Source organism: Phyllobates terribilis, unplaced genomic scaffold (genome assembly GCF_046119375.1).
Source record: "Phyllobates terribilis strain yellow unplaced genomic scaffold, ASM4611937v1 Scaffold_1__5_contigs__length_1240528914, whole genome shotgun sequence".
NCBI classification, from domain to species: domain Eukaryota; kingdom Metazoa; phylum Chordata; class Amphibia; order Anura; family Dendrobatidae; genus Phyllobates; species Phyllobates terribilis.
Window position 1 is genome coordinate 796,038,155 of NW_027362761.1, and position 27,398 is coordinate 796,065,552.

Consider the following 27,398-nt stretch of genomic DNA (forward strand, 5'->3'; position numbering starts at 1 on the left):
AGATTCAATTGCTGACTAGACACATCTGACAAGAGTCTTCATAAACAGTTGAACAGTGGAGTTTAATCAAGTACGGCCAGTGCCATTTAACTCTTTGAAGAAACAGGCTTCACCACAGTACAGTCCATTAAAGCAGGCACAGTAACGTCAGTCTCTTCAGTAGCATAATTCAGCACAGATTAGATCTCTTAGCAGCACACTTCTATGCATTCACAACCACAGGCTTTTCCTTCACAAGGACTCAATAGTACACAGCATTCTTTATCCTGCATGGAGATGGAGGGGGGGAGGGTTTGATGAGAGAGATAATACCTGTGACACGATTCCTTCCAGTCCTTATCTTTCTGCCCGATAATACTCTGCACTTTTAGTTCAGGGAGTCTATCTGACCCGTGTTTAGTTTCCCTCCTGAACTGAATTCTGTTCTCTTTCCTTCTTTGAGATACAGATCACACACCACCTTTCTCCCAGGCTCCAGCCTGACTAAAAAATAAGTTCCCCACAATCCCCCTGGGGCTCTGCTAAACACTCCCTGTCTCCTGTGACTGTGTTAACCCCTCTAGTTGCTGGATGCTTCTGGAGCACAACACTTCCTGTCTCCTGTGACTGTGTTACTGGATGCTTTTGAAGCAACAGCACTACTTCCGCATGTCACACAAAGAACCATGTAGATCTCGCTGCAGATTTCTCTGCAAGCAGCATATTTGGAAAACAATAAATATGTCTCCGCTCCAGGCACATCCCGGCCTTCACTGACAGCATTCTGTCCTGACTGGCTGCAGCGGTCACGAGACAGAATATCCGCACAGAAGGCCGGGATGTGCTGGGCCCTGTTTAGAAGCCCTGGTGGGACTGCAGAGATCACCCGAGGATGGCTTTTGAGGTTTTTTTAACATCCTTCTCGCAGAGATGCCACAAACTCCAGAGTGTTGCAAATTTATTGCAGGTTTCACCCACCCATTCTTGTATGTGGGGTTAAATTCACAAGAAACCCGCATAATAATAATCCGAATAAAAGCAACATGTGAATGAACTTAGAAGTGTCTCAGCCACTGAAGCCATTGTAGCTTCCCATTGTCCAAATGAATAACACTGATTCTGTACACTATATACACACAGCGCATCACGTGGGCACGTATACCGGAAGTCTGCACAAGTCCCACCTTTCCGCCAAAGCAGCCAATCCCGTAATGGGTCAGCTCTGCCCGACACCCCGGTCATGTGACCGTGACGTAATCGCGTGTCCTTTCGCCCAGTAAAGATGGCGGAGCTGCTGAAGCAGGCGCAGCTGCAGAAGAGGTACAGCGTCTCCTGGCCCCGGGACCTCGGGGCGTGCAGCGTGGGACGGCGCTTGTGTCCGGTACTGGGCTGTGTGCGGGTGACAGGGCATCCATTAATAGATGTGCCCCTTATTGTACCCTGTGTATGATAGCAACACCCACTCAGCTGTCCGATCAGTGCCCCTTTATAACAGTGTGCGGTTCATCATGACTGATGGATCCATAGTAGTCACTGACTAATCCCAGACACGCGGGGTCGCTGTGGAGCGATAATCAATGTAATCAAAGTGACTGCTTTATTCATGACAGGACATTGCTGTGGAAGTGCAGCCGCCGTACCCCATGGTGTGAGTGTAAAACACTGGCGGACCTGCACTCCCACACTCAGGACGGGTGCTCTGTGTATATAGCCCTTGTATAGGGTGCTGTAATGTGTAGTGCACCATCTATTGGCCCCGTCCCTACAGCTCGGTGCTGCCCTACGGTACCTCCTGCCAGCCCAGCATTCTCCCCATGGGGTGTGACCTCAGGAGCCGATGGATCTGCAGCGTACGCGGCCAGCCGATGGATCTGCAGCGTACGCGGCCAGCCGATGGATCTGCAGCGTGGCCCTAGTATAATGAGTGGGTTATACCCGTGCGGGTCAGCAATCAGCTGGCGTCGTAGCGGTTCCTCATTGCCTTGTGTTGCTTCATTCTGGTTTTCTTTGATCCTTTCACCATCTGTACATTTTCATCTTTTCAGCGTGAAGATTGCACCGGGAGCAGTTGTCTGCGTAGAAAGTGAAATTAAAGGGGATGTGACGATAGGTGGGTATATCCACGTAACCCTTGTGTTATACTTGCACCTGAGGAGCTATGGGACCCCCAGCCATATCAGCGTGATTGGCTCCTACATATGTGTTGGACAGTAAGTGCTTGCAATTGGGAGTGATGGTAAAAATCATTGATTCATGGAGTTTCATTGTCCAGGATTTTTTCCCCCACGAGGTTAAAGATATAGAAAATACCAAGCTCAGCGATACTCCACTACCCGGCGCAGTTCTGCCTCTCTGCTGCTACTCCCATCTTTGTTGACATCTGCAGTGGTGACCGCGTACTTCACCTTTGCAGCCAATCACTGAGCTCTGCAATGATGCTGTCAACAAAGACCAAAGTAGCTGAGAAGGACCTCTGGACTGGAGTATAGATGAGCTTTATTTTCTAACGCTGTAACGCTTTGGGTGACAAAATATATTCCAGGCCACCCCTCTTTAGACAGTGTACACCTTGCAACCATTTTATTTAAATTTCTCCAACGTCATTGCATCCTAAATTGATGAATAAAGCAAATTGTAACCCTTTAGACATACATTTTTGTTGCAGGTCGAATCAGGGGTGTATAGAGTGGGCTTTCTACTGGGCAGATGCTGGCTGTGTTACACCACCAGCATTTGCTTTTAACAGCAGTGACCGAAGTTAGCTCCAATCTCTGTTGAACGATTTTAAATGCTGCTGTCAATCAGTGACATCAGCACTTAAATAGCTGACTCCGATTGCCCCCCCCCCCTGCAGCTCTGTCGCAGAGAGCCGATTGGTCACTCTGGCAGCTGAAGGCTTAATGAAATCCCTCGTTGCTGCCATCGTAGTTCTCCTGTGAAGCGCAAATTGAGCTGGGCTTCATAGGAGAACATAATTTCTACTATATGCTGCAATACTGCAGTATATGGTATGAGCACTCAAACTATCTCTGGTTCAAGTGCCCTAAAAAGACAAAAAAAAAGTAAAAAATATGGTAGAAATAAAAATATAATTTGACAAGTTTTGGTGAGAATCAGAGTTCTCGAAAATATTGGCTAACGTGCATATCCCTATTATAAAATAATAATAATTTCTTTATTAATACACTTTAAAATCCGGACTAACAGCCCAAAAATACAGACACAAACGAAAGAACACACTATAAACATATACTGATAATGGTCCACGAGTATTACCTCACTCACCCGATCGACCCTGATTCTCAGTCTCTACCTACCTGAGGAGGTTGGCACCCTAGTATGTTAGACAATGGTGCCCTCGCTTATTGGTGGCTATCCCTGAAATCCCTCTTGAGTCCTAATATATGCATGCAAAAATATATATGCAAAAATATATGTACACGATAATGCGGAAATCTTTTGTATGTCAGGACCAAACGTGCCCCCCCAAAAAAAATATCTCAATATTAATGCAACAAAAGGATGGGTGTGGTATTAGATCAATTTAACTAATTTAAAAAATAGATATTGCTGGAGAAGTACTAAATCACCATATTAAGTACCTATTCCTGTGACCTCTACCTAACAGCGGAGGTTGGTACCCTAGATATACGGAATAGCGCCATTGCTCCATGTTGCCTATCCCTTGACTGCCCTAGATGGCCCTGAGCTGATATTAGGGATAGATACAGGAAATTTGAATGAAAAAATCTACAACAGATATTTATAGATACACATTAGAGGGGGATCTCATTTACATGTATAAATATATGTGTAGTCAGTACAAAGGACTGGCACATGACTTATTCCTTCCAAAGACCATACTAAGGACCAGGGGGCACTCATTTGGTGCTGGAATCTCCTTTCTCCACCCGAAAACAGGAAAGGGTTCTTTACAGTCAGAGCAGTCAGACTGTGGCATGCCCTACCACAAGAGGTAATAATGGCAGACACTATAACAGCTTTCAAAAAAGGGCTGGATGATTTCCTCGATACACATAACATTGTGGGTTACAGTTAAATTCGGCAAAATGTTACACCTATAGTAGTACATTTAATACGGTAATAGTAATTACATAACTAGTATCATAATTAGGTTTGATCCAGGGTTCTTGGACTGATCGCCTTTTCTCGGGGTCAAGAAGGAATTTTTCCCCGTGATGCAAATTGGCTGAATGAGTTCTGGGTTTTTGCCTTCTTCTGGACCAACAGATTTAGGCATAGGGATTTTAGTAATACCATTATTAGAATCACAAGAGTAATACAAAATATAAAACTAATAAAAAAAATTATAAACAGGTTCATTTTTAATTGTAATAGTGCAGCAATAATAAAAATAGTAATATAATACATTTGTGAGGCCAAGTCCCAGTATGTTGGTGTAGAGTTAGTGTAGGGAGTACAATTGGGGGAGAGAGGTTGAACTTGAAGGACCTAGGTCTTTATTATGCTACAACAGGGGTGCCTAGCTGGACTAGATATGTCCCTGGCTGCACCTTAAATGCATATAAATCTCATGGCATATACAATCCATTTAGTAAAAAGTGTAGTACTTATCCAGTCACCTGTTCAAACTGTTTCATCAACGCTTTTCACAAGTCGGCTCATCAGGCCTCCTGATGAGCCATTAGATCATGATGTCAGCAGCCATGTGTCTTTGGCCTAGAGGCCCTTGTTTAAATGTCTCACGTAAATTGAGACCGCTCCCCAAACATAAGCATGTGTTCCTGTTTAAGGGGACAAAACACAGATCAATATATAAAAACGGAGTCTTTTGAAACCTTACTGCGCCGCACTTCCTGACACTAGAGGTCCCTATGTACACTCTGCACGTGACCAGAAGTGATGTGTACCGGTCACAGCAGCGCATGTCCAAATTTTCAAGTTCCACGGTGAAGCGCACAAAACCCTTAGCGCTTGACTGTGCATTTCCGGGAGTGACATGTAATATGCCCTATTGCACGTGTCCATAATGATGCGCTCCACGCTGGAGCTCACAGAGCCGTCATCGCGCATGACAGGAAGTGTGCGTTCCATACTGGGACACATACATTGTTAAAGGGCTTTTCATCTGTTTCCGGATACATGTTTCGGTATTTGAAAATACGCCAGCGTTTGTCAAACCCTTAATCAGACAATATAGATATCTGATTGCATGTGACAAAACATTGACGTGGAGGAAAACAAGAAAAACAGTGGTGGGAGAAGAGGGTCCCCTTTTTGACCACATCTCAGACAACCACATTTGGGATGACCTATGGCCAGTATGAGTGGTTTGATATCGAAAAATATAAGATCTAATATGCCACAATAGTATGAGCTCCATAAACAGAGCAATAAAGAAGCAATGGACGGAGTTTAATCCATGGATGGAGGTCCACAATCTGATGGTATTTAAAGAAAACAGGCATATGAAATCTGCTCATTTAACCCCCTTGGGGTTAGTGAGTCCATTCGAAAAAATTCATTTGCTCTCCTTTTTGAAGATGTTTTTATCAAGATTACCCCATCTGACATTAGGTTTCACTATGTCCACTATGCAGAATATGTCTCTTACTTCACCCTGGTGCACCCCATTTATGTGTCTTGCCAGTGGGTTGTCTCGGTCATGCCATATATCCCCCAAATATTCACCCACCCTCCTCCTGAACTCCCTTTTGGTCTTTCCTATGTAGTCCAGGGGGCAGGTGCATATGGCCAAATACACAAGACCCTCAGTTCTGCAGTTGGAGAAATCCCTGGAAAAACGTTTTATCCGTGGATGGACTCGAGAAGTGTTTGCACGGATCATCCATTGGCATGTGCAACAGTCACCACACCTGAAGAACCTACAAGTTTTTAAAGTGTATTAATAATGATATTATTTTATAGTAGCGGTTTGCACATGTTAGCCAATAAAAAGAAAAATATATAAAAGTTTAAATTAACCCTCTCTTCAAAAAATAAAATAATCGTGTCCGCAAAAGTTTGACCAATCAACATATAAAAATATTTAAAGCGCTGGAAAAAAAAAATGGAAAAGCCAGCATTGCTGTTTTTTGGTCGCCACACTTCCTCAAAAAAATTTGTGAAAAGTGATCAGAATGTTGTATATATTCCATATACATGAAAATAACAAGTCCCCATACATCTTACTGACCTGGAGAATCATATTGCAGTTCATTTTTACAGCACAATGAACTCTTGTCAAAACAAATGTAGAGGTAGATCCAGCGATGTAGGCTCTGAGTCTTGTTATAATACAATACAGCTTTTATTGAGCCATTTAAAAAGCAAATCCAATCCACGTAACACACATTGGCATGGATGTACATTAGGTACTAGTGATAGGACCTTCGTTTTTCGACTTGCTTCTTACTCATGCTCTAACGTCTTGATCTAAAAAGTAAATTTATAGACATTTAAGGGTTTTTTGTAAAAAAAAGTTTTTTTTCTTCCCACCATTTTATTCCATTTGGATATTTTTTTTACCTGTTTTAGGCACATTATAAGGTGACATGCAAAACTACAACTCGTCCTTCAAAAAAACAATACCTCATACCGCTATGTCAATCATAAACCGTTATAGTTCTTCAAAGAAAGAGGGGGGAAAACAAAAATGCAGAAAGGAAGAATTGCCTGATCTTGAATAGGTTAAGTAGCCTTGGTTTTAATATTTTAACAGTTGGTGTTACAGCATCTGTGCAGACCTTTTCTCTGTGGTTGTGACCTAAAAACAAACCTATGATCCCTTCCATCCACAGTGTGTCTAGGAGGTCCCGTGACTAGACACTTGGTCACTGTGGTAAAGATATTGTCATTGCACAGAGTGAGGCCTGTGTTCAAAAATGGGGAAGAGGTCAGGCATGAGTCAGAATTGTGTACAGTGGGTACGGAAAGTATTCAGACCCCTTTAAATTTTTCACTCTTTGTTTCATTGCAGCCATTTGGAAAATTCTAAAAAGTTCGTTTTTTTTTTCTCATTAAAGTACACTCTGCACCCCATCTTGACTGAAAAAAAAACAGAAATGTAGAAATTTTTGCAAATTTATTAAAAAAGAAAAACTGAAATATCACATGGTCATAAGTATTCAGACCCTTTGCTCAGTATTGAGTAGAAGCACCCTTTTGAGCTAGTACAGCCATGAGTCTTCTTGGAAATGATGCAGCAAGTTTTTCACACCTGGATTTGGGGATCCTCTGCCATTCTTCCTTGCAGATCCTCTCCAGTTCCGTCAGGTTGCATGGTGAACGTTTGTGGACAGCCATTTTCAGGTCTCTCCAGAGATGCTCAATTGGGTTTAGGTCAGGGCTCTAGCTGGGCCAGTCAAGAATGGTCACAGATTTGTTCTGAAGCCACTCCTCTGTTATTTTAGCTGTGTGCTTAGGGTCATTGTCTTGTTGAAAGGTGAACCTTCGGCCAAGTCTGAGGTCCAGAGCCCTCTGGAAGAGGTTTTCATCCAGGATATCTCTGTACTTGGCCGCATTCATGTTTCCTTCAATTGCAACAAGTCGTCCTGTCCCTGCAGCTGAAAAACACCCCCATAGCGTGATGCTGCCACCAACATGTTTTACTGTTGGGATTGTATTGGGAAGGTGATGAGCAGTGCCTGGTTTTCTCCACACATACCGCTTAGAATTATCACCAAAAAGTTCTATCTTTGTCTCAACAGACCAGAGAATCTGATTTCTCATAGTCTGGGAGTCCTTCGTGTGTTTTTGTGCAAACTCTATGCGGGCTTTCATATGTCTTGCACTGAGGAGAGGCTTCCATCTGGCCATTCTGCCATAAAGGCCCGACTGGTGGAGGGCTGCAGTGATAGTTGACTTGTGAAACTTTCTCCCTACTGCATCTCTGGAGCTCAGCCACAGTGATCTTGTGGTTCTTCTTTACTTCTCTCACCAAGGCTCTTCTCCCACGATTGCTCAGTTTGGCTGGACGGCCAGGTCTAGGAAGACTTCTGGTGGTCCCAAACTTCTTCCATTTAAGGATTATGGAGGCCACTGTGCTCTTAGGAACCTTGAGTACTGCAGAAATTATTTTGTAACCTTGGCCAGATCTGTGCCTTGCCACAATTCTGTCTCTGAGCTCCTTGGGCAGTTCCTTTGAGCTCATGATTCTCATTTGGTCTGACATGCACTGTGAGCTGTGAGGTCTTATATAGACAGGTGTGTGCCTTTCCAAATCAAGTCCGATCAGTTTAATTAAACACAGCTGGGCTCCAATGAAGGAGTAGAACCATCTCAAGGAGGATCACAAGGAAATGGACAGCATGTGACTTAAATATGAGTGTCTGAGCAAAGGATCTGAATACTTATGACCATGTGATATTTCAGTTTTTCTTTTTTAATTTGCAAAAAATTCTACATTTGTTTTTTTCAGAGTGTACTTTAATAAGAAAAAAAATGAACTTTTTAGAATTTACCAAATGGCTGCAGTGAAACAAAGAGTGAAAAATTTAAAGGGGTCTGAATACTTTCCGTACCCACTGTATGTGATGACCCCTGAGGAAGCCACCCCTTGTGGCAATACACATGTGGAGTCCTCATTCCCATATGATGCTTTTCGTCTGAGCCAATTTACCTGAATGACTATACACATGGCACTTTATTGCAGTGTTACCTCTTCTATTCTTTTGCTACTTTATTATTTATGTATTATCTGTACATGTGTATTGCACCTTTCTTCTATACTGAATACTACATGACATCACTTTAGCTTATCGTCCATTCATACTTCTCTCTCATATCCACCACATTTACATAGGTCTATTGGTCATCATGCTGGCCATATGGGTTGTTTCCCATTTTGTGGCCTAGTTCTGGCGGAATGGGTTCATTTTTAAATGTTTTATTTGTCTTGTCTTCAACTTCTGTCTTCATTGCATAAGTTATATTTTTAAAACTTAGGAAGCGCAACCCATCTTTTCTATATGTTTTTGAATTACATATGTCTTACATATGTATATGTCTTATTTTGGTTAATACCTCCATTAATATACAGGTGGTGCCCGCTCTATTAGGATTTTTTTAGTGTGTGTGTGTATATTGATTATTCTTTTTTTTTTTTCCAGGCCCGAGGACAGTTGTCCACCCCAAAGCTCGTATTTATGCTGAAGCGGGCCCCATCATTATTGGCGAAGGCAACTTGATTGAGGAACAGGCTTTTATAAGAAACAGGTGATGTATTGAGATCAGTAGAGGTCATCATCGTACTGTATAATACTAGTGAATGGAGTATTATAAAATATGTTCCATTATATAGTATAATTGTGTCAGCATTTGTGTGCACAGCAAAATTGGAACATAATGACATACCTTCTCAATTGTATGACATATATGTGAAGAATATAACACTGAAAATTGCACTTTTTAGGTATAAAAATAGTGTAGAATTATGTGTTCTGTAATGTTCCTGATTTTAGAAACCAAAGAGGTTTACCAGCTTTTAGTAATTTCCATTGGAACGACAGGAAAAGCTGATATAAAAATCTGCAGCATAACATTTTGCCATATAGAGCACCACTGCAGTCTATAGGATTGTATTGCAGGAAATCCCAATTATTAACAATTATTTTTTACAATACTAAGTACAACCTACAGACTGAGGTTGCAAATCTTATTTTAAACCCAGTCAGATACATTGTGCTTTACTTTAGATTGCCATTTTGCTGAGTTTTATCTTTGCCACTCTAAGGGAGCATTCACAATGAATGAAGGGAGCATTCACAATGAATGAAGGGAGCATTCACAATGAATGAAGGGAGCATTCACAATGAATGAAGGGAGCAATTAAGAGATGCCCCCTGCGTGTCCCACTACATAGGAATACAGTGCTGTATGTCACCCATAGGCTACCATGTTTACAAAAGTATATATATACTATACATACGATACACACTATACACACATTACTGTGCAAAACTTATAGGCAGGTGTGGAAAAAATGCAGCAAAGTAAGAATGCTTTGAAAAATAGAAGTGCTAATCAGGGCTGTGGAGTTGGAGTCGGTGTCCATTTTGGTGGTGTCGGTATAAAATAGTCCAACTCCTAAAATATATAATAAATTGGGTACACTAGTTCAATGCAGTTTGTGGGGAATGTTTTTTCATAAGAATTTGGGAAAGTTATGAAATGTCCTATAAATGTCTGTCCTATTCCTGATCTAAGGGTCTAGACTTTTAGCTGAGATGAATCTGTGCTACAGTAAATTTATCACTTAAACATGAGCCATGTATGAGGGAGTCGGAGTCTTGGAAATTGAGGAGTCGAAGGTTTGGCTTACCGACTCCACAGCCCTGGTGCTAATAGGTCAACAAAATGCATATGTGAATGAACAAAAGAAAAATCTATAATCAATATTTCCTGCAACTGGTATTGGCACACAGTTTTTAAAAGAACTCTGCAGGGAGGTTCTTCCAAACCATAGAAATACCCACAGATCTTCTGTGGATGTAGGTTTATACTGATCCTTCTGACTCCATGTAATCCCAAACAGACTCGATGTTGAGATCAGGGCTCATTGGGGGGCCATATCATCACTTCCAGGATTCCCCTTTCTTTACTCTGAAGATGGTTTTTAATGACATTGGCTGTATGTCTGGGGTGAGTGGCTCCAAATTTCTTCTACAGCAGGACAATCAGACACCTCCCTGATGGTATTACATAATGGATAATTAAGTATCTGACTGTATTTCTGAGCATTAAGGACACCATTAATCCTGACCAAATCCCCAACTCCATTAGCTAAAATGCAGTTCCAAACTTGCAAGGAACCTCCACCATGCTTCAGTGTTGCCTGCACACACTCAATATTTTACAGCTCTCCAGCCTTCCGGCAAACAAACTGCCTTCTGTTACAGCGATATATTTCACATATTGACTCGTCAGTCCAGAGGACCTGTTGACATTTTTCATTGCTGAGTCACTTGACTTTGAGTCCACGTTTGAAAGTATGGTTGTTGTACTTCATTGAAAAATTGAAGCCACTTCTAGACAATTTTCCCTAAACAGTGTATGAGCGTAGCTTGGTCCCACTGATTGCTGCCAGTTCTGAGCTGATAGCACTGCTGGACATCTTCCAAGGGATTTTGAAGGAACCTAAGCATGTGTCTTTCATCTGCTCCACTAAGTTTTCTTGGCTCAACGTTGCCCTTTTCTTTGTGTTCTCCCTGCTGAGAAATAAAGGCAGATACTTATCCATCATATAGTACCATCAGGGAGGCATCCAAAATTAATCTGCAGCAAGACAACAACCCCAAACATTCGACAAAAGTCATTAACCCCTTCACAACCCTGGGATTTTCCATTTTTGCATTTTCATTTTTTGCTCCCCTTGTTCGCAGAGCCATAGCGTTTTTATTTTTTGGTCAATATGGCCATGTGAGGGCTTATTTTTTGCGGCACGAGTTGTATTTTTCAACGCCATTACTAGTTTTACCATATCGTGTACGGGAAAACAGGAAAAAAAATTCCAAGTGCGGTGAAATTGCAAAAAAAGTGCAATACCACAGATGATTTTTTTTTTTTTTTACCACGTTCACTGAATGCTAACACTGACCTGACATTATCATTCTCCAGGTCATTACGAGTTTGTAGATACCAAACATGTATAGGTTCTTTTTTATTTAAGTGGTGAAAAACAATTCCAAAGTTTGGTAAAGGGAGGAGACTAGAAGCAGCACTTGTCTTATCGCCTCTGCTACATCACCTCTATGTAGCAGAAATGGTCCTGTGCTATGAGCGCCGACCACTAGGTGTCGCTCATAGCGACCAGCTCATGACAACCACTGGAGTCTGCTGCAGACCCAGGGTTGTCATGCCCACCCATCGGTGACCCGCGATCACGTGACGGGGTCACCGATGGGCGGGGTAAGTGGCGCGCTTCCGGCGCGGCGCTGTTACATGCCGCTGTCAGAGATTGACAGCGGCATTTAACATGATAGCAGCCGCGGGTGGATCGCGAGCTGTAATAATCAGCTGACATGTGCCCGGTTCAGTGCGGGCTCAGCGCCGGAGCCCTCACTGAACCGGGGGATTACAGCCTGTGCGTACTAATACAGCACAGGCTGTAAAGGGGTTAAGAACAATCTTCAGTGTAAAGAAAAACAAGGAAGTGATGATGTGGCCCCTACAGAGCCCTGACCTCAACTTAATTGTGTCTGGGAATAAAGAGAAGGATTTGCAGAAGTCTACATCCACAAATGATCTGTGGTTAGTTCTCCAAGATATTTGTAACAACCTCCCTGTTGAGTTCCTTCAAAAACCAAGTGTAAGTGTACGTAGAAGAATTGATTCTTTGACGTTATTTTGAAGGCAGAGGGTGGTCTAAGCAAATACTGATTTAATTTAGATTTTTTTATTGTTCAATCATTTTGAATTTTGGAAAGGTTAATCTGCCGGTAGGTTTTTGGTATGTAATCAGAAGGCACCATAATGTAGGAGCAGAGATCCTTATTCCAGTGATGTATTACTTGCTGGCTGTTTTGTTGTTTCATTGCAATCTGTGTTTTTATGAGCAAGAGATTGTCATAATGTAATGGACAAATCTCTAAACCATCTCTTGAGAGGGGACATGTTACCCTCGTATTGAGGATTGAAGCATCGCTTAATTATAAATTGTAAACGGGGAGGGTGGGGGGGGGAGCTGACAGTCATTGTAAATATGGAAAAAAGAACTGTGACCCATTTTTGTGCTACAATCTCTCACGGTGGACAGGTAATTGAAGTGAGTTATCTGATGGAGAGGAGACACAGTATGTTCAAGAGGCTGGGAGGTGAGACTTTTCTCGCCTGTGGAGAGAAGTCTTCCTATGTTCAAGGAATTACAGGCAGACAGGATGGTACCAGATTCCAGCTATGAATTAGTGGGGTTTTTGTGACAGGCGTAGGTCCTATAGTTATGGGAGACCTATTTTTGGTGTCATGACGCACATAACATAACGCATTAACTTACATCACTGTGCATTCTGTGCGTCAGCCCTGAATTAATATCTGCCAGATGAACAAAGTTGGATATGCCATGTCTCCTATCCATAGAAAGCTACAATGATGGGAAATATGGCATTAATATCTACCGCCTGGGACCTTTGGGGGGGGGGATATTCTTTAAGAATGGGGATCCTATAACTTTTAGCAGCTTTCTTGTCACTATAAAATTTACTCAGATAGCTGTGATGTGAGCATGGTTATGACCACCTCAACTGAGCTCTACAAGATCTGCAGTAGAGAAAACTGACTATTATAACTGCTTCATCCAGTATACTAAGATACATCACTGGAATCGGTGTCTCTCCCCACCTCATGCTGCTGACAAATTCCCCTTAATTGACAAAAATAAGTTATTATTATTATGCACGGAGGTTTAATGTACTTACACTGGATTATATACATAAAACCACAAGCTTATCTGATCCACCAATCTTAAAAAGGAGCAAAACAGTTGGATCCCATTCACACTCCTGCAGGAGTGTCTGCACATGTGATAAATCCTGCTATCCCTTGTTGTCTCTAACTAAAATTACAAAAGTCTTGACTCTACACCTGTTTCAAAACAAGAGGGATGAGGGACTCATCCTCCAATAGTGAAGCATTGCAGGGCTTATTGCAAAAAGCATATATATATATACAGTATATGTTATATTTACAGGATGCTTTAGTATAACAAACAGTGAAGACCAATGGCCGTCTGAGTTTCGCCTTCCGGCTTCTTCTTGGGGGCCTTGCCTCCTCACATAATAGGAGATGAATTTAACTCTAAAAATGCTATCATAAACAATGAAAAAAGCCACTTATAAAATATAAGTATTCAGAAGTTATTAAACATGTATACGAAACCACCTAGACAAAAAGGTGTATATAGACAATTGACTTATTTAACAGGAAAAGAAAATCAATATAAGAACAGCCTTTAGAGAATTCTGGATAATCAGGACCAATAAAAAATATCAAGGACTAAAAAATAACAAGTCAACGAAAATAAACATAAATAGCCATATGAGGTTTAATGTAAAACTTTTTTGATTAATTACTTTTCTAGTTTTCCAGAAAATATCGCACCTGACTCGGAAGATGTTGAGCCAAAAGCGATGATCATCGGCACCAATAATGTGTTTGAAGTTGGATGCTGTATCCTTCCTGTATGTAAATAGGCAGTGACACTTTCAAAAAGCCAAAAAAAATGGGGCCCACCGTTCTGCGTGCCCATAAGCCTTCACCTGCGACATGCCAATGAGTTGCTATTACAGTCAGAAGTCTGTACCCATATCTACCAATCTGGCTCTGTTGAATCACAGCCTATGGCTGGGCGTCAAAGGAGACCTCTTATTTTTAATATATACAGGCAGTTCCGAGGTTACGAACTAGATAGGTGTTTTATAGGGTTGTTCATAACCGAAATTGTCAGCTGCAATGGGGGCGGAAAAAAAATAACTAGTCCTCATTGCTAACTCCTCCAGCTGCTGTGCTTCCTGCTGTCCAGCCGTCTACTTTCTGCTTTAGCGCACCGCACCTCCAGCCTGTTCATTATTGCCCAGGACTTTGGGATGAGTTCAGACCTCAGAGGTCTCTACATGTTGTAATATCATGACGCCACGATGTGTTCTGTGACCTTCGAAGCCTGGATGCAGCCTGAAGTCCTGGCGTATGGTGAAGAGGCTGGGGCAGCGCGGTGGCCAGAGAGGTGAGCGATTAGGTGAGTATTAGGGGTTTTTTGCTAGTTTTTTTTTTTACATGTGCGTACAACTCCGTTATGAAAGCAATCGGCTGGTCATAAGCCATGGACTGCCTGTATAGTAATACTGAAATGTTGCAGTATATAGTACGAGTATAAGTGATCAGACAGTTGCAGGTTCAACAAGTAGAGTAAAAAAAAAAAAAAAAAACTTGAATCGCCCTCATTTTCCTCCATTGCAAATATTTTTTTAAAAATTCATACGTGGTATCACTGCATCTATAAATGGTCTGATCTAACAAAATATAAAATTAATGAACCAGGTCGGTAAACATCGTAAGGAGAAATAAATTCCAAATTGCATAATTCCGGGTTTTTTTTGGTCACTAAAATGACATAAAAAAATTTGACACAAACTTATCAAAATGTATCTATCTTAAAATGGTATCAATGAAAACATCTGCTCGCTTTACAAAAAACAAGCCCTCATACAAGTTTGGTGTCTCCAGAATCGCACTGACCTGGGGAATCATATTGTCAGGTCATTTTTTACCACACTGCGAAAAAAAAAACTGTCAGAATTTTTTTTTTCAATTTTTTTTTTTGTTTTCTATTTCACCACGCCATGAATTTTTTTTCATGTATTCCAGTATATGGTAAAATGGTGGTGTTAAACAGTATAACTTGTCCCTCAAAAATCAAATTGTCTTAAGTCTGTGTAGAAGGAAAAATAAATGTTATGGCTCTGGGAGAAGGAGGATTGGGGGGGGGTAAATTGAATATGCAAAAACAAAAATTGGCTGCATTGGGAAAGGGTTAATCCTGCATTTACTGTCAATTTATGGCAGGGCTTAGTGGAGCTGCTGGGTCCTTGCAGATCCATATCAGCTCTGCCAGTGACTTATGGCGGCAAGTCACTGCAAGCCAGCTGCCTTTCTCCTATAGATGCCTTATTTTTTGGGGATCTCTTGGGTAATGAACTATGTGAAAAAAAAACAAAAAAACCCCCACATATTTGTTGTCCACAGGTCAAATATAAGTTGTATGTCGTATGCCGGCTTCCTGACTTTGATGCAAGCTTGCACGCCAAGCCTGCATCTTCCCCAGCACATGGTGACTGATTTAATCAGCTGTCATGTGCATCTAACAGCCGCGGGTGGAGCAGCTGTAAACCTGTTAAATCCCACTGTCAATCTGACACCGGCATTTAACATGCATCGGCATTCCACGCTCCCATCGGCGTGCCTGTGACGTGATTGTGTGGTGCCAATGGGCTTTCATGATAGCCGAGGGTCTATTGCCTGTCATTACGATCGTCCTGTGAATGCCAAAGTCTAGAGATTGTGATTTTCTCTATACATATAAAAAATTGCCCCATTAATGAAACAATTTAAAAAAAAAATACACTTTTTTGGTATCGCTGCATTTGTAAAAGTCTGATCTATCAAAATATAGAACAAATTAATCTGATCGGCAACCTGCGTAACGAGAAAAAAAATAGAAATATCAGAATTACATTTTTTGGCCGCCCCAACATTTCTATAAGAGGCGATCAAAACATCGTATCCACCCCAAAATGGTATTAGTAAAAATGTCAGCTCAGGGAGGAAAAAATAAGCCCTCACACAGCCCCATATCCCAAAAAATGAAGACTTAAAGGGGTTGTCTAAATTGGTAAGTCTGCAGTCACTCTGTGTGACTGCAGACTTCTGAATCCCCTCGCGCACTGTGAGGATTCGCCGTTTTCTGAGCCGGGAATGGTGGTGATGTATATAGTGGGCGCGACGTCGCTCCATACGCTTGTATGGAGCGAGGCCGTGCCCTGTCTAGTACTGCGGCTTTCCATTGGGCGCGGCTGTCTAGTGCAGACTTATCAATTTACACTGGACAACCCCTTTAAGGGGTCTCTGAATAAGGCAACACGAAGTTTGAATTTTGTTTTTAAGAATTTTGGATTTTTTTTTTCAACACTTAAACAAAAAACTATACAGGTTTTGTATTTACATACTCGTTCTGACCTGGAGAAGCGTATTTCCAGATCACTTTTACTGTATAATAAACATGGTAAATAAAAAATTGTGGAATTGCACTTTGTTTGCCGTTTCAACACATTCAGAATTTTTTTCCCGCTTTTCAGTGCATCAAAGATAAAATGAATGGTGTCATTCAAAAGTACAACTTATCCTGCAAAAAACAAACCCTCATACGGCTATATGGCCAGAAAAAGAAAAAAAATTGTGGCTCTTGGAAGAAGGGGAGGAAAAAAAATGGAAAATGACCACGGCATGAAAGGGTTAAAGAATACCCCTCATATTAATAGTTAATTTGAAAATAAGCAACTTTATAATCTATCATGTTAGATGAATCTGCTTGTTTCTCCTCCTGGACTGATTTTTTTATTTTCAAAATTCTCAGTCCACGGGTAAATTCAGTGAAGACAGACTTTGCCATTGCTGAGATAGGAGATGGCAGCTGGTGCCGATAAAGCAGCAATGGGGATGCCTGTGCCGGCCTCTAGCTCCTCTCTTCATAGGGTTTAAAGGGAACCTGTCACCATGAAGATACAGTCCAATCTGCAGGCAGCATGTTCTAGAGCAGGAGCTGAGTATATTGATATACAGTTGTGTGAGAAAATATTCAGAATAACCGGTGTTTTATCATTTTAAACCTCTGCTCTTTCTGGGATTTTAGGACCGCTCACAGGACCAATCAGTGACTGACATCTATCTCTGTATGCATACTTATACATAGAAAGCTGGCAGTCACTGATAGGGACCGCTCATAGGACCCAAAATCCCAGAAAAAGCAGTGGTTTCAATGATTAAAACGCAGGTTATATTGAGTCTATTATCACAAAACTATGTATGAATCTCCTCCTGCTCTATAACACGGTGCCTGCAGATTGGAGTGTGTGCTCATGGTGACAGGTTCCCTTTAATAATGCATCAATTGTCATCTCCTATATCTGTATGTAACAGTCAGGCCGGTTCACCCACGCTTTTATGCCAGAATGCTGTCTTCTATAATGTGTTGTATACGTAGATACGACTATTTCCATGTACTTTAGACCTACTCTCCCTGGATTTCATTTTGTATTAGTTGTGTACATAGCTGTGTGTTTATATCTTTCTAGTTTTTTTGTTTGTTTTGAGAATGTATATAAAAGACCTTAATGCCAATATCTAGACTCTCAAGCCATGAAAATGGGAGACAACAATGTTATTGAATCCAAAGGTAATATGTACACAAATGTCGGCACAACACACTGACTGACAACCTAATGTGCATGGTGGTGTCGCCATTCTCCCCTGACGGCAGGCGGTGGGGGGGAAAGGAGGCTGTCCTCTTTTGTTTATGGGAGGATCAGTAGGAGCAACCAACAGATAACTACCACCATTATATGATTCCACAATGTGCTCCTAAATATCTTGTGATGTTAATTAGAAGTTGTTCCCCTCTCCTTCTTTTTCATTTTGCACCGCCAATGTCGTGAGCCTGATATATTTCTTATGCTACATATCACTGATATTTTTTACTATTTGGAAATTGCAAGGGAAAATTTTGAAATCTGATGTTACATTTTTTAATTACTGTAGAATGTCTGGCATATTGTTGTGCATCTCAGCATTTGGAAACTCACCCATCAGATATTTGTTTAAACGGGTCATATTAAGTTTGGAAGTTATCCCTGATCTATAAGATAAGGAATAACTTCCCTATCGCTGGGGTCCAACCACTGGGTTTCCCAACAATCCTGAGAACTGGGGCTCTGAAGACCCCTATGTGAGTGGAATGGTGGTTGATCATGACTTCCTCGCTATTCATTCTAATGGGGGTGCAGAAGACCATCCAAACTCTGTGCTTGACTATCACCAGCTGTCCCATAAACTGTGAATGGAGTGATAGTGCACATGATCTACCGCCGCTTTATTTACTCAGGGCTCTTCAGTACCATGGATGTGGAGTCTGAGTCAGTGTCCATTTTGGTGGAGTCGGTATAAAATGGACCGACTCCTAAAATATATAATTGGGTTCAGTAGTACAATGCAGTATGTGCTGTAAAATGTATTCATAAGAATTTGGGAAAGTTATGAGGTGTCCTATAAATGTCTGTTCTATTCTTGATCTAAGGAGCTCTGCTTTTAGTTGAGATGAATCTGTGCTGCACTTTATGTACATGCTTAGTAGTGAGGCAGTGCTGTGGAGTCGGAGTCAGGGTAATGTCGGAGGTTTGGCTTACCAACTTCACAGCCCTGTCCAGAGCCCCAATTTTTGGGATGTGTAGGGGTCCCAGCAGTCCCCTACAGATAGGGGAGAACTTCCAAACTTGGTATAACCACTTTAATTGCAATGTATCAACAGCGATTATGTGAAGAACCATACTTTTTATCAGTATGATTGGTGTAAAATAAGTTTCTTATTGTGCTTGTCTCACATGTAAACCTGTCGCTTTATTGGAAATTACAAGTAATAATGTTTGTAATTGTGATACTTAGTGGTGACCTGGTCAGTTTTTAAGCCACCTGCCTCTTCTTTCTTAGCTTATGTAGGAAGAAATGTCATCCTAACCAGTGGCTGCATCATTGGTGCTTGCTGTCAGGTGGACACATGTGAGCTTATTCCTGAGAATACAGTCATATATGGATCTGATTGTCTACGTAGAGTACAGACGGAGCGACCACAGGTTGGTACAGTTCAGTTATGCTTTCCAATGCATTTACCTAAACTATCATAATACAATGACTATACAATCTATGCAAATTAGTGATGAGCGAACGTGCTCGGATAACATGTTATCCGAATATCTTCGGCATGCTCGGATAACACGGCTGCATGATTCGTGGCTGTTAGGCAGCCGCTATACTTGCGGGGATTGCCATTTGTGCTGACAACAAAATCACACAAAAATCATCAGTGGAAATCAAATTTATTAACCAATGGAGGCCTGGATTTGGAGTCACCCCCAAAATGAAAGTGGAAAAACACACTATAGGCTGATCCAACTTTGATGTAATGTCCTTAAAACAAGTCAAAATCAGGCTCAGTATTGTGTGTGGCCTCCACGTGCCTGTATGATCTCCCTACAAAGCCTGGGCATGCTCCAGATGAGGTTGCGGATGGTCTCCTGTGGGATCTCCTCCCAGACCTGGACTAAAGCATCCACCATCTCCTGGACAGTCTGCGGTGCAACGTGGCGTTGGTGGATGGAGCGAGACATGATGTCCCAGATGTGCTTAATCGGATTCGGGTCTGGGGAATGGGCGGGCCAGTCCATAACTTCAATGCCTTCATCTTGCAGGAACTGCTGACACACTCCAGCCACATGATGTCTGGCATTGTCCTGCATTAGGAGGAACCCAGGGCCAACCGCACCAGCATATGGTCTCACAAGGGGTCTGAGGATCTCATCTCAGTACCTAATGGCAGTCAGGCTACCTCTGGCGAGCACATGGAGTGCTGTGCGGCCCTCCAAAGAAATGCCACCCCACACCATTACTGACCCACTGCCAAACCAGTCAGGCTGAAGGATGTTGCAGGCAGCAGATCGCTCTCCATGGCGTCTCCAGACTCTGTCACATGTGCTCAGTGTGAACCTGCTTTCATCTGTCAAGAACACAGGGCGCCAGTGGCGACTTTGCCAATCCTGGTGTTCTGTGGCAAATGCCAAGCTTCCTGCACGGTGTTGGGCTGTGAGCACAATCCCCACCTGTGGATGTCGAGCCCTCATGCCACCCTCATGGAGTCGTTATCTAACCGTTTGTGCAGACACATGCACATTTGTGGCCTGCTGGAGGTCATTTTGCAGGGCTCTGGCAGTGCTCCTCCTGTTCCTCCTTCCACAAAGGTGGGGGGTAGCTGTCCTGCTGCTGGGTTGTTGCCCTCCTATGGCTCCCTCCACATCTGGTATCTGCTCCATGCTCTGGACACTGTGCTGACAGACACAGCTACCCTTCTTGCCACAGCTCGCACTGATGTGCCATCTTGGATGAACTGCACTACCTGAGCAACTTCTGTGGGTTGTACTGTAGACACCGCCTCATGCTACTGTACCTCTAGGGGTGAGAGCAATGGCAAAATGAAAAAGTGACCAAAACAGCCAAAAAGAATGAGAACAGAGAAATGGTCTGTGGTCACCACCTGCAGAACCACACCTTTATAGGGGGTATCTTGCTAATTGCCGATCATTTCTACCAGTTGTCCATTCCATTTGCACAACAGCAGGAGAAATTGATTCCCAATCAGTGTTGCTTCATAACTGGACAGGTAGATTTCACAGAAGTGTAATTGACTTGGAGTTGCATTGTGTCGTTTAAGTGTTCCCTTTATTTTTTTGAGCTGTGTAATATGACGATTGCAATATATTTAGAGGATAAAATCTTTACTGGGAGTGCTTCTTTAAATAGATTATATATTGCAGGTGCTATCAAAAGTTGGCTTCCTATAGCTTGTGTTCTCTACAAGGACTCGCAGTATTCCTGCATCAGCATCAAATGAGGAAGGCAGAGGACCCCCCAAATGTCCTGGTTCTAAGAATGCGGATGGAGGAATGCTGCAAGAGTCTAAAGAGAGATCAAGTTTTATCTCAATATAAAAAAAAAAAAATGCGTTCCAATACAACGCATAAAGACTTGATTTTTACCATTTTAACAGTAAGTCCTCCCTTTCCTGGGACTTTGATATTGATGGACTGAACAATGTCTTACTGCTGATGGTCCAGTTTCCAACACTTCCGTGTCCAGTAAGCATCTCCTCCCCTTAATTTTTTACTGAGCACTACATATCCTACGTTTTTGGACCTCACTATAGCACGTCATAAGGGAACAACAACTACTCAGATGTATTTAAAAAAGGTTGATCTTGACAGCTACCTAAGTTACCTGAGAAGCCACTATAGTAAATGGAAAAACAACATCCCCTTTAGCCCATACACTTGGGTTTGGAAGAACTGCACTTCACAGCAAGCTTTAAGCAACATGATCGCATCCTTATTCAGAGGCACAAAAAAAAGGATACCCATGATGTTTTAGGACAGGGACATATAAAAAAAGAACTTGGTGTTTGCAATCCAAAGAAAAGCCTCTTCCACTGCCTGACCCTGTCCATGATGTCTAATTCATTGCTGCTTACACCATTTCTCAGATGGCATTGGCACATCCTACTACAAGATCCTAATTTGAAGACTACTATTCACAACCTCCTACGAGTAACTTTCACTTGGGCCCCATCCTTTAAAGATATTTAGCTCCCAGCCATTTGAGAACAAAGAGCACCTTACCATGTAAGGCTATGTTCACACGTTGGGTTTTTTGCTGCGTTTTTTAATGCAAATTTTAAGCATCAAAGGCTGAGATTTCAGAAATCTCATGCACACTTTTTTTTTTTTTTCTGATCAGTTTGGAAAACTGTGTTTTTGGAAATTGCAGCATGTCACTTTCAGCTTTTTTGCAGTGTTTTTTCACCCATACAAAGCAATAGGTAAGTGCAAAAATGCAGTAAAAAAAACTCTAGTATCACGTTTTGGTGCAAAAACATACATGCAAATGTACCTGGCAAAAACTCAGAAAACCTGCTTTTTGAAAGCAGCTTCTTTGCTGCCTAGAGCAGGTTTTGCCTGCAGAAAAAGACGCAGCAAAAATGCAACTTGTGAACATGGCCTTAGGGTAGGATTCATCAAGACCATCATTGTTCATACCAGTCTTGATGAGGGGTGTGATAATTTGTTGATAGGCTCACACCTCTCAATGAATCAGATGCATCATAAAGGTGCCTCCATACTTAAATGTTCCTTGCCACAAATCTTCGTTGCGTAAGGTGTGCACAACTAATCAGGACTTGGACAAGCGGGTGTCACCATGCCCCATCCCACCCCAACTCCACCCTTTTTGGCAAAGCTGTCCGAAACTGGCGTGAAAACCTCAAAAACATTACATTTCTACACATCCTCACTTTGCACATAAAATGTTGCGACTTTTCAGTGTTTTATACCAAAACACTTTGATGAATCGGGTACACCAGTGTCTAAAAGATGCCGTATGCACTTACTTACTAGCTTTAACATACTTGCCGTAAAGCTGCGTCTTTCTTCCGGTGGTGGGAGGGGGGTCAAAAAATGATTATTCTAGCAGAAATCGCTTCTATTCTCTAGAGTTTTGAAAACCTGAAGCATGGCTTTTTAAGCGGGTTTTTTTTACTCCTTTTATGGGTGCTTTTTTTCAACCCCATACTTTGTTTTTGTACATGAAAAAAAAAGTAGAAAATGCTAGCGTTTTTAACTTTGTAAGGCAAAAACACTGACAAAATGCTGTAAAAGATGCCAGGTATCTTCTCGGCATCTTTTTAGCCTTCTCATTGACTTCCATTGTAAAGTATGATGAGTCTTCATAGGGAGAAAACGCCCCAAAAATATACATTACTTTTAAACCCCTGACGTCTTTGTTCCATTCCCTGTCTGCTACATTTATTCCATTCACTTAAGCTGAGCTCCCGGTGGTGATCGCGCTGGCACAGCCATTTGCAGGAACGCACTTAAAAATAGGATGTACCGGTACATCCCATATCAAAAAGCGCCAGAAAAATGTACGTTACTTCTTTTAACCCCACTGACGTCTTTGTTTCTTTCCCTGTACACTACATTATTTCATATTTCGAGTCCTACAGCTCAAGCACCTGTATTGATGTGAAGGTGGAATTGTATCTATTTTAATTATATGTTGCATTTATGAACACTGCGTCATGTATTAACCCATTACTTGGGCCAGTTGACACATTTCACTTCTTGAGGATACAATTTTTAAACCTTCACATTATATTTTGCATATACCATTACTTTTAATTTGACTTGAATTTGTAAAAAATGTGACTTTTTTTTCATGTAGCGTACATTTAACTACCACCATTTGTTATTCACTCTGCTCCCTCTGTTCATAAATTGCCACCTTTTATGTCCTTTTTTCAAATTTTGTACTCAAGTTTAGTTTTTAGGTATGTACCTGATGAAGAATCCGGTCCGGCTCCGAAATGCATTTTCCCAATGCATGTACCTCCAATAAATGATTTAATTATACCTGAAGAGAGGGATTATTCACTAGGCATGCAGAATTATCCAATTTTAAAGCCATGTTAATTCCCCCTATACATTACAACACCGATGCTTGGCGGCAGCATTAGAGGAGCGGATCGTGTCCTCTCCGGTGGTACAGCTTATCCAACGAACAGACTATTAATGACAAAGTCTCAGGAGACCCCTTAAAACCACAATTATGACCAATAGGACATGCTATGATTTTCAGTTACATGTTGCGAATGTGATTTCTGAAGTTTCTATTCTTTGCATTGTAATATTTTCCTGCTGCTATAAATTATACTAAAAAAAAGCTGCAAATATTGAAAAGGTCCTTGGACAAATTGAAGTCCTATTAACCAACACTGTCTTATATTTATCGGTGTTGTTTTAAGGCACATGACTTACAATCTGTAGAATTAATCATCGATTCTTGTTTTCTTGGAAATACAGCCACAAACCTTGCAGTTGGACTTCCTGATGAAGATCCTTCCAAATTATCACCACCTCAAGAAGACCACAAAAATCAGCAATGCTCCAATGAAAAACTAGTGCATCCATGCTGCTCTTCTCCGGTGTTTCTCTTACCATATACTGTACATTTACCATTATTTTCCATGCTATTTATTTATGGTCTGTTGTAATATGTGCCCCATTGTACTGATAGATAATAGCACAGAGATGTATAATAGGACATCACCTTCTTTATTCTGAATAAAATATCTGCTTTATCTGGTAACGTATCACTTGTTGTGTTTGTGTCACATATGCCTATAATGCATTGCTTATAGTAAGAGCAGGAAGATGCTCCTTGGTCTCAGATGCCACGGCCTACATCACCTCTGCAAACCTGCTCAGAGTGAGATATGCCATAGGAATAACAGCAGACAGAACATAATAGATCGTGAAGTCATACCCAAACATATCGTGCTTAGTGATATTTACTTTTCTTCTCTAGAAGTAGTATTTCTATGGCAGAATAACTTTGTGATATGTCAGGTGTACATGCTATGATATGAAAGCATTAGAGATCTACACAACACAGATCTGTTATGCATACGCGCAGATACTCTGCTGCTACCAAGAGTCCATTCTTTAACTTATAGTATCACTTTGTAAGTCTCCTACATGCCCTGAACTTTCATACACATACAGTGAGGAAAATAAGTATTTGATACACTGCCAATTTTGCTAGTTTTCCCACCTACAAAGAATGGAGAGGTCTGTAATTTTTATCATAGGTACACTTCAACTGAGACAGAATCTTAAAAAAAAAAAAATATCCAGGAAATCACATTGTATGATTTTTACATAATTAGCATTTTATTGCATGAAATAAGTATTTTGATACAATAGAAAAACATAACTTAATATTTTGGTACAGAAACCTTTGTTTGTAATAAGAGGTCAGACGTTTCCTGTAGTTCTTGACCAAGTTTGCACACACTGCAGCAGGGATTTTCGCCCACTCCTCCATACAGATCTTCAGATCTTTCAGGTTTCGGGGCTGTTGCTGGGCAACATTGAGTTTCAGCTCCCTCCAAAGATTTTCTATTGGGTTCAGGTCTGGAGACTGGCTAGGCCACTCCAAGACCTTGAAATGCCTCTTACAGAGCCACTCAGTTTCCCTAGCTGTGTGTTTGTTTTGGGTCACAGTAATGCTGGAAGACACAGCCGAGTCCCAATACTCTTACTGAGGAAAAGAGGTCGTTGGCCAAAATCTTGTGATACATGATACCATCCTCCATTCAATACAGTGCAGTCATCCTGTCCCCTTTGCAGGAAAGCACCCACAAAGTATGATGTTTCCCCCACCATGTTTCACAGTTGAGACAGTGTTCTTGGGGTTGTACTCCTCCTTCTCCCTCCAAACATGACGAGTGGAGTTGATGCAAAAAGTTCTATTTTCTCATCTGACCACGTGACCTTCTCCCATGCCTCCTCTGTATCATCCAGATGGTCATTGGCGAACTTCAAATGGGCCTTAACATGTGCTGGCATAAGCAGGGGAACCTTGCATGTCCTACAGTATTTTAATCCATGGCAACGTAGTATGTTAGAAACGGTAATATTTGAGACTCTGGTCCCAGCTCTCTTCAGGTCATTGATCAGGTCCTCCTGTGTAGTTCTGGGCTGATTCCTGACCTTTCTCAGAATCATTCTTACCCCACAAGGAAGATTTACAGTCATCTTGTGTTTCTTCCATTTTCTATACAAATTGTCTCTGGGAGAGGAAGAGTACTTCAACTCTCTAGCGCCACCTGTTGGAAACAGCAATCCTACACATCCCTATCGATCCTTTAATGAGTCTTGCAATTTGACTTAAGATAAAAGCCAAATCAGAATCTCAATTTACAGACACTGTGTTTCGGGGTATTGCCCTTTGTCAGTGCAAAGTATGAGAACTGATTTGGCTAGGCGAGAGGCTCTGGACTGAGGTCTAAGAGTTAATGTTTATCCTTGTGGAGAGTGACATACTGGCTTTGGCATGCCAAGGTAAGGAGGATTGCTGCTTCCAACAGGTGACACTATAGAGTTCAAGTACTCTTCCTCTCTGAAGAGACAATTTCCATTTTTAATAATTGTGCCAACAGTTGTTGCCTTCTCGTCAAGCTGCTTGCCTATTGTCCTGTAGCCCATCCCAACCTTGTGCAGGTCTACAATTTTGTCCCTGGTGTCCTTGGACAGCTCTTTGGTCTTGGCCATGATGGAGAGGTTGGAGTGTGATTAAGTGTGTGGACAAATGTCCCTTATACAGGTAATGAGTTCAAAGAGGTGCAACTAATACAGGTAACGAGTGCAGAGTAGGAGGGCTTCTTAACTAACAACTGAGAACCAGAATTCTTGCTGGTTTGTAATTGATCAAATAATTATTTCATGCAATTTAATTATTTAAAAATCATAGAATTTGATTTTCTGTTTTTTTTTCTGTAGATTCTGTCTCACAGTTGAAGTGTACCTACGATAAAAATTACAGACCTCTCTATTCTTTGTAGGTGAGAAAACTTGCAAAATTGGTAGTGTATCAAATACTTATTTTTCCCACTGTATAGGCAGCAAAGTAATGAACAGACAATACATGGTAGAGAAACTAAAGTGGCGTAGCTTTAGAAGAATTTGCTGGGGGTCTTTGCTGCACCACATCCTGCCCTTGCCCTGACCACTTTGGAGGGTCAGGCCGGTACTAGAGTGAAAATGGCTAAAATCGCAAAAAAATGTGCACAACTTTGTGTTGTGCAAAAAAAAAAAATTATAACTTTTCAAAGTGTTTTACACCAGATATCTTGCTAAAACACTTAAATGAATCTAGACTCTAGTCTTTTTTAATGAAGGTATGTGGAACATAACCTGGGAGGATGAGTAGCTAGAGTACATTATAGTGGGTGGGCCTGAGCAGTGCAGTTCTGAGGAAGGTACACAGACTGCGGTAAAGAATAAAATGGCCATTACGCGAATTGCCCCACTATAGTTTCCACCACAGCTGAATCTAATTTTTCTGTTGCCTGCGACAACATTTTAAATGGTACCCCTCACCACATTGCAATTAACCTGCAGTGAACAAATTTAATTCATAGTTTTTTTGCTTTTGCAATATTCACTAATATTTAGTCCCTTTAGGGGACTTGAACCTGCGATCATCCAATTGCTTATACGATGTACTACAGTACC

The 27,398-nt window shown here is 41.5% G+C and overlaps 1 protein-coding gene across 1 annotated transcript; it reads left to right on the forward strand.

The window, feature by feature from the left end:
• The first annotated feature begins 1,183 nt into the window (after window positions 1-1,183).
• DCTN6 (dynactin subunit 6) lies at window positions 1,184-24,468 on the forward strand. The gene is made up of 7 exons (XM_073637056.1): window positions 1,184-1,299; window positions 2,025-2,089; window positions 9,072-9,177; window positions 14,036-14,124; window positions 17,855-17,902; window positions 19,210-19,352; window positions 24,183-24,468. Exons 1-7 carry the CDS (start codon window positions 1,262-1,264, stop codon window positions 24,279-24,281), a joined length of 588 nt encoding a protein of 195 aa, XP_073493157.1. The 5' UTR covers window positions 1,184-1,261; the 3' UTR covers window positions 24,282-24,468.
• The last annotated feature ends 2,930 nt before the right edge of the window (window positions 24,469-27,398 follow it).